Raw genomic sequence first — 16,008 nt, forward strand, 5'->3', positions numbered from 1 at the left:
TAAATACATTTAAAACTTGCTTTTCAGTTATAACATCTAGATGCATATTATTTCTACAAGTTCCTGAGTTAGTTAATTCATCCTTCTTTCCAAAGTCTGCAGTATATTAATTACATTTTGAACTCTCTAGCCTGTGTGCTGTAGGAGAATCCATTATTAAAATATTTCTCATGCTTATTTTCATTTCATGGCAGTAGTTAACATAGATGAATGGAGGTTTAAGGGAGAAAGAAGCTCACCAATTTTGGTGGCTGTCATCAGGCAGAGGAAAGTTTGTCTCATCAAACTTTACATAACGCATTCCTCTAAAAATGTTCAATTTGTCTTTTTTTTGCTTTCTTTTTACATTTCCTCCTTTCCCTCTACTTTATCCCTTCATCTGTTGTAGATCTGAGTTTCATTCCTTCCATCTCTTTCCCTGTCTCATTTGTCTCAGTCTGTTTTTACCCATGCTTAATGCTTAGCAAACATTTCAGTTCATTTTTCTCTCAGATTGTTCTTCTTTCACCTCCTTTTCTCAACTTTCTGACTGCCTCTTTTCAACTCTCTTCCCCTCTCATTTCTCCTTAATTATTTTCTCTTTCTTGCACAGATGTTTTTTTTCTCTCCCCTTTTTCAAACTCCAACTTTTTCTGTTGTTCTGGTAAGTGATTCCCTTTCTTTTGGTTTCCTTGAGTTCTCTCTCAGCCCCCTTCTTCTGTTCTCTTTCAGTCTATCCATGTATTCTCTCTCTTCCTCTCAGGTCCCTTAATCAATCCCTCCTCTCCTCTTTCTTCCCCAGAGTGTGTGCTCTCTTTCATCTGCTCTCCCTCTTCTCTTGTCCCCATTTCCCCCTGCTTATCTCTCACTCTCTTCTGGCTTTCCTTCCCCCAGGCTTCATTCTCCCTCTCCTTTTCCCTCCCATCGTGCTCACTTCCCCCTCCTGGTTCTCTCAATAATCCCTCCCCTTCTCCCACTTTTTTCTTCCTCCTCCAACCTCTCCCTCCCTTAGGATCATACTTTAGGTTTTGGGAGGATGTAGGGTGACCAGACAGCAAGTGTGAAAAATCAGGACAGGGGGGTAATAGGAGCCTATATAAGAAAAAGACCCAAAAATCGGGACTGTCCCTATAAAATCGGGACATCTGGTCACCCTAGGAGGCTGTGAGGACCTTTCTGCTAATCTTTCTTCCTTTTGTGAGGAGAAGTGTGTTCCAAGGTGATGAGGGCGGACCCATCTTCTGTTTGTGTGGAGAGTTGTCTAGAGGGTGACTGATTGAGGAGGAGGTGTGTCATGGGGAACCAGTAGGGAGCTGCTGGGAATCTTCTCTCCCTTCAACCACAGTTAAATTGTTTTTTCCCCATCTCCTGAGGTCATAAGGGTGTGGAGCACAAAGAGGAGTTGCCATAGTTCTTCTCTTTTTTTTTTTCCCCAAGGCCATGAGCATTAAAGTGCTGGGACGTACAGAAACCATATAGGTTGCTGCTCTATGGTTGATCTTTGCCTGGAGAAGACTCCACACCTCATACATTCATAGTGGGAGGTACAGCTCTGTGGTTGACTCTCAGCAAGTATTACAGAGCCATTTCTTCAAAGCGTTGAAAAAGCCTTGGGGAAGAGGTGAGACAGGGCTTGCTTTCTCTCAAAAAAGCAGGATGTTGCATTTCTGACAAGACATTCAGACCTTAGAAGTTGTTTTTAAGACTATATAAATTCAAGTTTGCTCTTCTGTAACTTTCACTGAAAATGCTTTATCAGCTTTAACTTTTGCAAAGTATAAATCTCAATATGCTGACCATTCATTTTTATTTAATTTGATTTAATTTAAATCCTTTTCTCACTACCGTTGGGTATTATTATGAATTCAGCTGCCAATTTGGATTCTGTCTTTAAAGAGAAAAAATCCTTCATGTAACTTTGCAGAGAGGGTCCTACAGGATAGAGTTGTGACACCAGGCCACTGCACACTGTACTCAGTCAAATGGCCTGGGCAGACTGGCCTAACCCCAGAAAATGTGCTGCACAGTGTAAAAGGCAAGTAACACACAAAGGAGAGATGCTCAGAGGCCAAACAAGAGACCAAGGTGGAGATGTGTCCAGATGTGACAGTGGCCATGGGCAGCTTACTTAGGGTCATTTAGATTGTAAGCTCATCAGGGCAGGGACATCTTTTACTACATACATGTACAGCACTTAGCACAATAGGGCCCCAATCCTAGATGGAGCCTCTAGGCACAACTGTGATACAAATAATAATAATGGGGACTCAGAGTGCTAGTGTAATGTATATGTGAAATAATAATGGAGAGCAAGAGCAAAACAAGGAATCACTGGACATCATTTATGTCTGTATATAATAGCTGTGGTGAATATTAAATTAATTTGGTTCTGGGGAAAAATGCCAGAACTACAGCTTTGGAGACTAAAGTCATCTATTAATTTACAGAGTAGACACAGCACACTTGGGCAGCTGAAATGAAACCTTCTTCCTTAATGTCCCCTCATTGTGCCTCTGTTCTGAGATAGTGAGAAAGTTCTGAGGAGATCAGTTCATGATCATTTAGTGTTTGGCTTCTCTATTGAAAATGGCACTTACTGTCAACAGTAGTGATGGTTTTATGATGTGAATACTTGTCCAGTGGGATCCGGAGTGAAGTTCTAAACTCACTTTCAGTAGATCCACAGTAGCCATCTGATTACATTTGGACAGTGATGAATTGGTAATGTAAGAAACTAAGAACATAAGAATGGCCATACTGGGTCTGACCCCAGGTCCTGTCCCAGTATCTTGTCTTCCGAAAGGTCAATGCAAGGTGCTTCAGAGGGAATGAATAGAACAGGCCATCATGGAGTGATCCATCCCCTGTTGTCCACTCCCAGCTTCTGGCAGTCAGAGGGTAGGGACACCCAGAGCATGGAATTGCTTCCCTGACCATCTTTGCTAATAGCCATTGATGGACCTATCCTCCATTAACTTATCTAATTCTTTTTTGAACCCTGTTATAGTTTTGACTTTCACAACATCTCTTGACAACAAGTTCCACAGGTTGACTGTACATTGTGTAGAGAAGTACTTCCTTTTGTTTGCTTTAAACATGATGGTTCTTGTGTTATGTGAAGAAGTAAAGAACACTTCCTTATTCATTTTTTCCGCACCATTCATAATTTTATATTTCTCTAGCATATCTCCCCTTAGTGGTCTCTTTTCCAAGCTGAAAAATCCCAGTCTTTAATCTCTCCTCATATACAAGCTGTTCCATACCTCGTCTCAATTCTAATGTATCTTTTTTGAGATGGGGCAATCAGAAGTGCACAAAGTATTCAAGCTTCGAGAGTACCATGGATTTATATAGTATCATTATGATATTTTCTGTTTTATTATCTATTCCTTTCCTAAAGGTTCCTAACATTCTGTTATCTTTTTTGACTGCTGCTGCACTTTGAGGAGGTGTTTTCAGAGAGCTATCCACAATGACTCCAAGATCTCTTTTTTGACTGGTAACTGCTAATTTAGATCCTATCACTTTCTATGTATAGTTGGGATTATGTTTTCAATTGTGCATTTCTTTGCATTTATCAACATTGAATTTCATTTGCTATTTTGTTGCCCAGTCACCCAGTTTTGTGAGATCCCCTTGTAACTCTTCGCAGTCTGCTGTGGACTTAACTATCTTGAGTAAGTTTGTATCATCTGCAAATTTTGCCACCTCATTGTTTATCCCCTTTTCTAGATCATTTATGAATATGTTGAACAGCACTGGTCCCAGTACAGCTTCTGGGGGGACATCACTATTTACCTCTCTCCAATTGGAAAACTGACTATTTCTATTCTTTGTTTCCTGTCTTTTAACCAGTTACTAATCCATGAGAGGTCCTTCCCTCTTATCCCATGATTGCTTACGTTGCTAAAGAGCCTTTGGTGCAGGACCTTGTCAAAGGCTTTCTGAAAGTCCAAGTACACTATAGCCACTGAATTACCCTTGTCCAGATTTGCTGACCCCCTCAAAGAATTCTAATAGATTGGAGAGTCATGATTTCCCTTTACAAAATCTGTGTTAAATCTTCCCCAGCAACCTGTGTTCATCTGTGTCTGATAATTCTGTTCTTTACTGTAGTTTCAACCAATTTGCCTGGCAACAAAGTTAGACTTATTGACCTGTAATTGCCAGGATTGCCTCTGGAGTCTTTTTTAAAAATTGATGTCACATCAGCTATCCTCCAGTTATCTGGTACAGAATCTGATTTAAGTGATAGGTTACATACCATAATTAGTAGTTCTCCAATTTCATATTTGAGTTCCTTCAGAACTATTGGGTCGATACCATCTGGTCTTGGTGACTTATTACTGCTTAATTTATCAACTTGTTCTCTAACCTCCCCAATTGACACCTCAATCTCAGACTTTTCTTCAGATTTGTCACCTAAAAAGAATTGCTCAGGTGTGGGAATCTCCCTCACATCCTCTTCAGTGAAGACCGATGCAAAGAATTCATTTAACTTCTCCGCAATGGCCTTATCTTCCTTGAGTGCAGGGCCGCCCAGAGGGGGGGGCAAAGGGGGCAATTTGCCCCGGGCCCCGGGCTCCGCAGAGGCCCCCAAGAGAACAGCAGAGGCTCCCGCCTCCGCCCCTCTCCTGGAGCCTCAGCGCATCAAGCGCCGAGTCTCCGCCGGGGCCCCTGAGCCCCGCCCCGCGCCACGCCGCATGGGGAGGGGGCGGGGCTGGGAGCGCCGGGCTGAGCTCTGCTCCTTCCGCTCGGCATGGAGCTCCCAGCCCCGCCCCCTCCCCACGCGGTTCTGAGCGGGACGGAGCTCAGGCCCCGCCGGCCACACGCTGCGGCTGTTCAGCCGAGGCGCTGAGACTCCGTGTGAGGAGGGAGCCGGGGTAAGAGGCTGGGGCTGGGGCCGGGGCCGGGGGGGAAGCGGGACCCGCCGAGCGCAGCCGGTCTTGGCGGCGGGGCCCTTCGTTCGGGACCCGCCGCCGAAGTGCCCGAAGACCCGGCGGGGACCCCGCCGAATTACCGCCGAAGACCGGGCTGCGCTTCGGCGGCAGGTCCCGCTTCGGCGGTAATTCAGCGGCGGGGGGCTCCCGCCGCGGGTCTTCGGGGCACTTCGGCGGCGGGTCCGGAACGGAAGGGGCCCCCCGCCGCCGAAGACCCCGGGCCCCCGGAATCCTCTGGGCGGCCCTGCTTGAGTGCCCTTGCACATCTCAAGCATCCAGTGGCCCCACTGATTGTTTGGCAGGCTTCCTGCTTCTGATGTACTTTTTGGTGGTAGTTTTTGAGTCTTTTGCTAGTTACTCTTCAAATTCTTTTTTCTCCTGGCTAATTATAATTTTACACTTGGCTTGTCAGAGTTTATGGTCCTTTCTGTTTTACTCTGTAGATAATTTAGAGGTGAAATACTCCATATTCAAGGAACCAGGCATTCCCTTGACAGACATTACTTTCCAAAAGTGCCACTAAATCTTTGATACCTATATTTGAAACCTAGGGGATATTTTAAATAAGAGTCACAATCATGATGCTTTTCCTTATTAGGTAAAACACACACTACTTGCTACATGACCAGGCTTGAGTAAAATCTCCTACCCTTTGTGCTTTTGGCATATCAGTGTGGCGCTGAGCACGTACAGAGCGTGCAGATTTGGGTGGCTTGATAGGAGCGCAGTACATTTCCAGCCTCCTCAGGTCACAGCTCTGGAAGCAGCATTCATCCACTATTCCCTTGTGGTGTAAACGTCTACTGCTGGATCCATACCCTGTTGGCTTACCTGCACACAACACAAATGGGAGAATTTTATTGTTGGGGGAAAAAATGCAAAAGCCTCAGTAACACTCCTATGATAGGCTGCATTATTATAGCTGGAATACTAGTGACAGCTGTAGTTAAGGCTGCCTATAAGACCCTATATGCCTATATGACCCTTTCTTCAGTTGCTCATAACTCTCTGAATCATTCACCTGAAAATGTCCAGCCTTTGTCTGTGCCTAAGGGCTATTTTATTTTAACATTTGAGCAAAACCATAACTTTTCTTATTATAAAAATGTTGTTAAAAGCTTTTTTGGAACTATTTTAGCACTAAAGAGGTTGAGGGTAGGAAGCTTACATTTGGCAATGTACCTGTCATCATTTGGGTGAAAACTGACTTTGAATTGGTAGAATTAGGAGTGTTTAAAGATCATAGTTTGTTCATAAAAATCTTAGAAAAGTAGGACTGGAAGGGACCTTGATAGGTCATCTATTCCAGTCCCTTGCGCTGAGGCAGTACTAAGTATTATCTAAACCAGCTCTGACAGATGTTTGTCCAACCTGCTCTTAAAAACCTCCAATGACTTTGGGCTAGTCTACACTAGAATGGCTACCTATGTAGCTGTGTCACTCTAGCATTGCTAGAGCAGACGCTTTGTGCCAATGGGAGAGATCTCTCCTGTCAGCATAATTACTCCACCTCCCTAAGTGGCAGTAGCTTCTCCTGCTCACATAGCACTGTCCACACTGGCGCTTAGACAGATGTAACTTATGTCACTCAGGGGTGGCTTTTCCTTGAGCGACTTAAGTTATAGAAAAGTAAGCGCTAGTGTGTCCAAGCCCAGAGATTCCACTGCCTCCCTATGTAATTTGTGCTTAACTCCCCTTAAAGTTAGGAAGTCTTCCTAATGTCTAATCTAAATCTCTTTTGCTGCAATTTAAGACCATTGCTTCTTGTCCTGTCCTCAGTAGTTAAGGAGAACAATTTATTCTTATTGAATTTCATCCTACTTATTTCAGACCATTTCTCCAGTTTGTCAAGACCATTTTGAATTCTAATACTGTCCTCCAATGCGTTTGCAACCCTCCCAACTTGGTATCATCCACAAATTTTACAAGTGTATTTGGTATGCCATTTAGCCAAATCATTTATGAAGATAGAATAGAACCAGACCCAGAACAGATCTCTGCAGGACCCCACTCAATATGCCCTTCCAGCTTGATTGTGAACCATTAATAGCTACACTCTGAGTATGATTTTCCAACCAGTTGTGCACCCACACTATAGTAGGTTCATCTAGATTGTATTTCTCTAGGTTGTTTCTGAGAAGGTCAGGTAAGACGGTATCAAAAGCCTTACTAAAGTCGAATTATATCACATGTACTGCTTCCCCGCTATCCCGGCTTGCTACCTGGTCAAAGAAGAATATTAGGTTGGTTTGACATGATTTGTACTTGACAAATTCATGTTGACAATTACTTATCACCTTATTGATAGGTGCTTACCTTGATTGTTTGATTATTTGCTCCTTTATCTAAGCTGACTGGTCTATAATTCCATGGGCTGTCCTTATTCCTCTTTTTATAGATAGGTAATGTATAGAAGTTTCTTTAAAATAATGGATAGTGCTGTTAAGATACTATTTCCTAACATTTTAAACAAAAGGGGGCTTCACTGAGCCTGCATGTGAGGCTAAAATTGAGTGTAAAGGGGAAAAATATAGTGAATTTGTACAGACTGTAAGATGTGGTTTAATCAGAAAACAGTAGAAAGTAAGGTTGAGTTAGCAGTAACCAGGAAAGTGCTGTAAAAGCATTAAGCATTAAGGTGTATGGTGAGGGAATGCTGTATACTGCTACCTAGCACTGTATAGTTGCGAAACAATGTATGAAACAGGACTGGTATTGCATACTGTTTGTTGCTTATTGTACCCTATGGTCACTGATCAGTTGCGATAAGTGTGTGCTCTGTGAACGAGGCAGTGTTTGCCCATTAAATGTTTGCGAAAGTAAAACTTGATGACACTAATGTTTACCCAATGTGAATACAACAGGGGAACCAATGCAGCAGAAATGAATCCACTTAATAACTCAAATTGATGGTAACAGAAAATGTTTTGCAGTATTAATCCAGCTCTAACCAACAGTAATGTTATTAAAATCCTCACAACATCCACTTCTACTTTTCTCTCCTTCTGATCCATGTCTTCCTTCTTTCTGACTTTCTTTTTTTGATTTCTTGGCTAGTTTCTGCTTTTCTCTCCACTCTTTGACACCAGGCAGGGAGTTGGGCATGGAGCAGCCCTCTCTTTGCTGGGCCTGTAGTTTTACTACTACACAGTGACAACATCCAGTTGGACTGTCAGGAGACTGAGTTTTAGGAAGGGACAAGGGACTCAGCCTGGATGAAGAGTGAGACTGTCACAAAATTGATTAATTTAGTTTTTCATTGGGAAAATTTTGCTTCTTTCCCTTTTACAGTAAATTCTGGAGGCATAAAGACATCCTGGAGTTGTCAGTTTGGGAAAGACAGTACAGTTTGTACTCCTTTGTGATTAAAACAAATAATCACTGATCAAGAGCCTCTGAGACCACAGTACATCCATAAAAGAAAAGATTTTTTTAGTGATAAAATATGTCTAACTTTTTAGCCAGGGATACCGTCAGCTCAGAACTAACTGTCCCTGAGAGCTTTGTAAACTTAAACAATAGTTTTTTTTAAACATCCTTTTCCAGGGATTATAAATTAAAGAAAAAGAAAAACATGCTTATTTAGTACATTGTAATCCACCGAGGGCCTCTATACTGTACATTCTCTGCTAAATTATTTGTTTCATAAGGATAAACAGGACAGCAAGCCAGTAATAGATTATAGTAATATTTTATGGTGTAGGGTTGTTTTTTTTGGTGTGTTTGTGTGTGTACCACTGAAATGTCTTATAAATGTACAGAGATAAAGAATTTTTTAAAGGATTTTCTAGATTATTTTCACCCAGTAAGGAACACTACTACCTGTGAGATATGCGAGACTTGATCCTGAAGCTTTCTAACTTGATCTCCTTAGCATAACTTATTTTATAGAACTTAGTGTTTAGGGGTCAAAAATAGAGTGGCACTTACTTTACCTGGTACTGGGAGCTGTCTCAGCCCTGGTCTACACTGGGGGACGGGGGAACTGATCTAAGTTACGCAACTTCAGCTATGTGAATAACGTAGCCGAAGTCGACGTACTTAGATCAACTTACCGTGGAGTCTTCACTGCGGTGAATCGACTGCTGACGCTCCCCAGTCAACTTTGCCTGCACCTCGTGGCCTGGTGGAGTACAGGAGTTGATGGGAGAGTGTTCGAGGGTCAATTTATCATGTCTAGACTAGACGCAATAAATTGAACCCCGCTGGATCAATCGCTGCCCGCCGATCCGGCAGGTAGTACAGACATACCCTCAGATTCTCTCAGACTTATTTTACATTTAAATAATTGCAGGTTAAACTCTGTCCCTGGATGTGCCTGTGTAACTCTCACTGACACAGATCATGAAACTATTCATAGAAATTAGTTTATTCATCAAATTTAACTTTTTCAATGTACATGTTGCCCATTCTCAGATTGTGATTTTAACAAATCTGTTGTGTCTTATTTTAATTTAGGTTGTAAAATTTTGAGGTCAAGAACTTTATTTTTCACTTGACATGTTTTTACAGTACCTAGAAAGTGCTAATCCTGACTGGTTCCTCTGGGCGCTACTGAATTACTAATAAACAATCAGAATCATATATTCACTGATGCACTGTTTATCAATTGCAATTTGAGTCGTATGCCTTTTTTGTCTAGAAAAGAAGAGAAATTACATTCTGCCAAAAAGCAGAACCAATTCATGGTAGCCATGGCTGCTGTCTTCAGAGTAGGGCGCTGTTTTAGCAAAGCACTTAAACATGTACCTGTGTCCATTCTTATTCAGAAAAGCCATTAAGCACGTGCTTAACTTCAAACACACAATAAAGTCCCATTGAAATGTGCTTTGCTGAATGGGGTTGGATGTAAACATGTACTTAAAGTTAAGCACATGCTCGAATGCTTTGCTGCATCAGGGCTTAAAGGAGCCGAACTACATGGTTCTGAGAGGGTGCTTAGGACCAGAGAATCATCATCAAAAAGTCAGTCTGTTCTCAGTCATTCTGTTTATCTTCTTAAGGTATGTAGAGTACAGACACAGCACACCCAGCTAGCACTGGTATAAATAGCAGTGTAGACAGTGAGACACTGCTTAGATGAGTACAGTAGAGACACACCAGAACCCTATGGTATATACCCTACATGGCTGTCTACACGCCCAAGCAGCACCTTCTATATCTACACTGCTATTTTTATCATTGTAGTGTGCCGCTACCTCCCCACTGCTGGAGTCTTTCTCTGCTGCAGTGATAAGCTCTGGTACTGAAAAGGCAATAGGGATAGGCTCTGGCAGCTCCCCACTGCTGGACCCTTTCCCTGCATCCTCCTCCTTGCCACAGACTTTCACAGTGTGGAATTAGGCCTGGTCTACACTGGGGTGGGGGATCGATCTAAGATGCACAACTGCAGCTACGAGAGTAGTGTAGCTGAAGTTGACGTATCTTAGATCGACTTAGAATCACTTACTTTGCGCCCTCGCAGCGTGGGATTGATGGCTGCTGCTCCCCCATTGACTTTGCTTCTGCCTCTCACCGTGCTGGAGTTCAGCAGTCGACAGGAGAGCGATTGGGGATCGATTTATTGCAGCTACACTACACACGATAAATCAATCCCCTATAGATTGATCGCTATCCGCTGATCTGGCGGGTAGTGTAGACGTACCCTTAGACTTCCTTTCACTGTGACATGGAGCTACATGTATCTCACATGCTGCCCACAAGAGTAAACAAAGTCTTATATGGTCCTTATCACCATAATATTTGAGTCAATGGGGAAGTCACCATCGTTTTTCATCTATCTAAATTCTATGAGATTTCAGCGATAATCATAATATTTAATACTTCTTTAGTGCCTTTCATGACAAGATATCACAAACAATAAAGCCTCACAACAACCCTAGGAAATAGGTAAATATTATTCTCTCCAGATTAGGAAATTGAGGCACAATAAGATTAAGTCACTTGTTAAATACTCCTATAAATCATGAGTCAAGTTGGATATAGAACAAGTTCCCTTCACTGACTACATGCCCTGTGAATGACAGTGTCTTATGAATTTTCCTGAGACAATAACAGTATCCCTGGTTCTCTAACAGAGCCAATTAGCTGTTATGCAGACGTATCAGAACATTTCTTACACTAACCTTTTTCTTTAATGGTAACTTTTTGTCTGATCCTGCAAAAGGACTGCAGGATCAGGCCCTCTGGCTCCTATTCAGCAAAGCACTAAAACATGCACTGAACTTCAAGCACATGCCTAAGTCTCATTGAAGTCCCATTAACGTTAAGCATGTGCTTTAGTGGTTTCTAAATGGGGATAGACTTAAGCATGTGCTTGGAGTGCTTACCTGAGTGAACAGCATGAGAAAATATCTTAAAAAGGCAAGAAGACCTACACATGCAACATCAGTTGTCCTGTTCATAAGAAATTTTATAATAAAAGGAAATGGTCTGAAGGGGAGTTCATTCAAGGGAATGAGCTCCCTAACCTTCCGTTGCTCATATTGTAATCTGTTACCTAAAAGCCAAGGTTGCCTAAAAATACTGATTGATCCTGATATGCCAGTATGACGTATCCAGTCCTGCTCACCCACACAATTCTTCCCTTTCGTTCTGACTCAACTTCAAAACTGCTCTCTGGCTGCCATCAAACAGTTCCTTATATTTATTCAACCTTCAGAATGATGCCTTTGGACATGTAACAGTCCTAGGAATTCCTTTTTGCTGATGTATACTCATGTCCTCAGAGGTTTGTTTCCTTTTTTGTCAGCTGTTAGCTCCAAAGAGGTTTCATATCATGTAGGTCAAAGTTTACTTAATAGAATTTTTGGCTACCATTTAATCTACTGTAGCAAAGTATTCTGCTGTTTCTTGAAAATGAGCCAAGTTATAGAATTCCAATGGTTAAACAGCTGGCTTCTGTACTTCCCTTTAAACAATGCGTGGCCGTGAAGTAATTTAGTAGGGCCTTCTCTATGCTAGACTCTTCGCAGCAAATTTCTCACTGCTGAGGCCACAGTTCAGCTCTACTGGTAGTAGCAATATTGGGAGCTCTAGTGTAGACAGCTACAGAAGGTTTAACCATCCTGCCATCTAGACCTCCTCTGAGGATTAGAAACCTCACTGGTAATATTAACAATGAGAAATGTCATGAAAAATAGTTCAGCAGAAACACAGAGCTAGCTTACTACTACAAAAAGAACAGGAGTACTTGTGGCACCTTAGCCGTGTTAGTCTGCATCAGCAAAAAGAATGAGAAGTACTTGTGGAACCTTAGAGGCTAACACATTTATTTGAGCATAAGCTTTCGTGGGCTACAGCCCACTTCTTCAGATGCATAGAATGGAACATATAGTAAGGATATATATACACATGCAGAATATGAAAAGGTGGAAGTAGCCAAACTAACTCTAAGAGGCTAATTAATTAAGATGAGTTGTTATCAGCAGGAGAAAAAAAACTTTTGTAGTGATAATTGAGAGAGCCCATTTTAGACAGTTGACAAGAAGGTGTGAGGATACTTAACATGGGGAAATAGAGTCAATCTGTGTAATGACTCAGCCATTGCCAGTCTCTATTCAAGCCTAAATTAATGGTATCTAGTTTGCAGATTAATTCAAGTTCAGGAGTTTCTCATTGGAGTCTGTTTTTGAAGCTTTTCTGTTGCAAAATTGCCACCTTTTAAGTCTGTTACTGAGTGACCAGGGAGGTTGAAGTGTTCTCCTACTGGTTTTTGAATGTTATGATTCCTGATCTCAGATTTGTGTCCATTTATTCTTTTGCGTAGAGACTGTCCGGTTTGGCCAATGTACACGGCAGAGAGGCATTGCTGGCACATGATGGCATATATCACATTGGTAGATGTGCAGGTGAACGAGCCTCTGATGGTGTGGCTGATGTGATTAGGTCCTATGATGGTGTCACTTGAATAGATATGTGGACAGAGTTGGCATCGGGCTTTGTTACAAGGATAGGTTCCTGGGTTAGTGTTTTTGTTGTGTGGTGTGTGTGGTTGCTGGTGAGTATCTCACAGCTCTCGGGAGACAGATCAGTCCTCGCTTGCAGACAGCCCCCTAACCTGAAGCAAATATTGGTCACTCAGTAACAGACTTAAAGGTGGCAATTTTGTTCTGTATGTATATATATCTCCTTACTATATGTAATATATATATATATATCCTTACTATATGTTCCATTCTGTGCATCTGAAGAAGTGGGCTGTGGCCCACGAAAGCTTATGCTCAAATAAATTTGTTAGTCTCTAAGGTGCCACAAGTACTCCTGTTCTTTTTGCGGATATAGACTAACACGGCTGCTACTCTGAAATCCTTACTACTACAAGGGCTCTGGAAGGAACTGTGGCATCACCCAAATCAGAATCATTACTCAAGTCTTCACACTGTGCTGTAATAAGTAACGCATTTGTCATTACTGGAGCAGAAGCTGAGAGTGATGTTTAGGCCCTGATTCAGGAAACCATCCCAATTTAGGAAACCACCTAAGCACATGCTTAACTTTAAGCACAAAATGCAAAATGTGAAATCCAAGTTAAATATTGCCAAATCTACAAAGCCAAGATTTTTAAATGTGACTAGTGATTATGAGTGCTCCAATTTTGGGTGTCTGATACTGGCCACCTAAGCAATGAGGTGCCCAAAATCACATTTGAAAATCTTGCCAATGAGGGGGATCATTTGCTATTGGCAATGGGGGCAGTTGCCCCCCAGGCCTCGATCTTGGTTTCCCCTCCCCACCAGACTTTTCATATGCCTGTGTGTCTTCCACTCTTTGCCTCACTCCATGTGACTTTGAAGATATGATATTGTCACATATAATGTTCTATATGCTGACACAACTTTGCCCCCAAGAATTTTTCTGCAATGACGCCCCTGTTGATGACTAAATTGTTCCCATTGTAACTTCTGTATGAGTTTACTTCTATGGCATTTGTTTAGGGTTTCCAGTCACTACTGGGAAAACTAGAGGCCTGTGTAAAATCAAAAGGAAATGTCTGTGTTTTGATGATGGTACGAAAGATTTACAAAAATCTTGCTACCTGTTGTCAAAGTTCCTGTACACTAGGAATTAATTAAAACTTAAATCTAGCAAACAAAGCAAGCTGATTTTAATAAAAATGTCCTGCACTTGTTTTGAATCCTGAACACTTACTTGCAGTTTTGCTTTTATGTTTTATTGAGTGTTGTACAATTAATATATTGAGCCAAATTTGGATTTTGTTTATATCCACCAAAATGAGCATATATTTGTATTTGTAAATATATGATGCATGGATGTACTAGCTCTGAAGCCTAAGTTTTACATGTATGAGACTAAAGGATGAGTTTTATCAAAATGTACTAGTAACATTTGAATGAGAGTTGTGCATTTTTTTTTAACATTGAGAGTACTAGATTGTACGCAGCTACTGCTTTGCAGGATACTTGGTTCCATTGCATTCTGAATGTAAAACAATAGGGGATATTGTCTTAATTCATTGTAAAAAGCTTTGTCTTTGCAAATCCTAAGAGCAGGGCTGCCCACAGGATTCAGGGGGCCTGGGGTCTTCAGTGGTGGGGGGCCTCTGCTTTGGTGGTAGTTCGGCGGCGGGGGAGGTCCTTCTGCTCCAGGACCTGCCACTGAAGTGCCCTGAAGACCCACGGTGGGGGCCTCCCGCCACCGAATTACTGCTGAAGACCCGGCACTTCGGCAGTGGGTCTTCGGCAGTACTTCGGCGGCAGGGGGTCTTTCTGCCCCGGGGCAGAAGGACCCCCCACTGCCGAAGATCCAGAGTGGAAGACGCTCCAGGGGCCCTGGAGCGAGTGAAGGACCCCCACTTGCCCCCCTCTCTGGGCGGCCCTGCCTAAGAGAGTTTTGTTGGGAACGCATGAGCACTCAGATGGCATAGCAATGTAACATATGAAGTCATATGACTTTACTGAGAGTTTTGCCTGAGGAATCATATAATCATAAAGACTTAGGGCTGGAAGGCACCTCAAGAGGTCTCTAGTCCATCCCCCTGTGCTGTGGCAGGATTAAGTATATAAAGACTCATGGATTAGGCTTTATGAGAAAAAAGTCACTGTGTTTTGAACAGAGAAATCCACACAGACAACAAAATCAAACATTGTATTTCAGCTCTGGAAAACCTAGATTAACATACTGTAGGCTAAATCCACTTAGAAGGAAATTATTACTTCTGTCTATGTGGATTTAGTCTCCAGTTTGTGTTAATTTTTAATTTTAGTTAGTGTTTGCCAGACAACCTGACACATAATTAAACAGGGTATTTTTCTTCCCCTAGGAATCTGCTTTCAGAAACAATTTTTTGCTCTTCATTTGATATTTAATCTTAATTTCCTCCACCCCCAAGAAAACCCAACAACCCCTCTTAAACTTGTTTCCAAAGTACAGAGGATGTAACAATTTACCCTCACACATAGCTGAATTGCACTATGCCCTCTGCACAGAGCTGCTATTTGGAGGCCATTAAGTCTACTAAACATGCAATAAGGCCATTGTCGCCACATGGTAATTTTCAAAGTCAGTTGTGCTGATGTGAAGAGTAAGGCCTATAGGCTTGGGTAATAGTGCACTGGGGTATGAAGTGAAAATTGTATAGTTTTAGAATTCTTAAAAAAAAAACTAACAAAAAATTGGGAAACAATATGATGAATTGCTTTAGACCAATACAATTCTCCAGGGGGTGAAAACTTTGCCAGCACAGCACAATTTACAAGCCTAGATCAGATTCCAGCACTGGAAAGTGATAGACACTGCCAAAAAAAATTATACTTTGGCAAGAGAAATGCTTTGCTGGACAGAAATTCATTTCTAAGAGAATAGCCAGGTTTATCAAGGTCTAGGATAAGATAATCAGAAGCCAGTAGATCATTGTTACATTTGAATTCACATAATGTTGCATACTATGGTGCAGCTTCCATAGAGGACGTTGGGATTGCATTCTTCCAACTGTAATGAGAATATATTCCCTATTCTTGTTACAATAGAATAAATTAACATTACACCATATCCTCTTCTTCTTGTATTTGTTCTCACAACAATGAAGTACTGTATAACAATTTTCTGTGGTAGTGGTGATGGTATTGCC

At 41.9% G+C, this 16,008-nt stretch overlaps 1 protein-coding gene across 1 annotated transcript in view; it reads right to left on the reverse strand.

The window, feature by feature from the left end:
- IGF1 (insulin like growth factor 1) overlaps positions 1-16,008 on the reverse strand; it is an 81,289-nt gene that overhangs the window by 14,114 nt on the left and 51,167 nt on the right. The window contains exon 3 of the mRNA XM_039489762.1: positions 5,569-5,750. Coding sequence (XP_039345696.1) covers positions 5,569-5,750 — 182 coding nt within the window. The remainder of the gene's footprint in view (positions 1-5,568; positions 5,751-16,008) is intronic.

The sequence above is a fragment of the Mauremys reevesii genome, linkage group 1 (assembly GCF_016161935.1).
Source record: "Mauremys reevesii isolate NIE-2019 linkage group 1, ASM1616193v1, whole genome shotgun sequence".
NCBI classification, from domain to species: domain Eukaryota; kingdom Metazoa; phylum Chordata; order Testudines; family Geoemydidae; genus Mauremys; species Mauremys reevesii.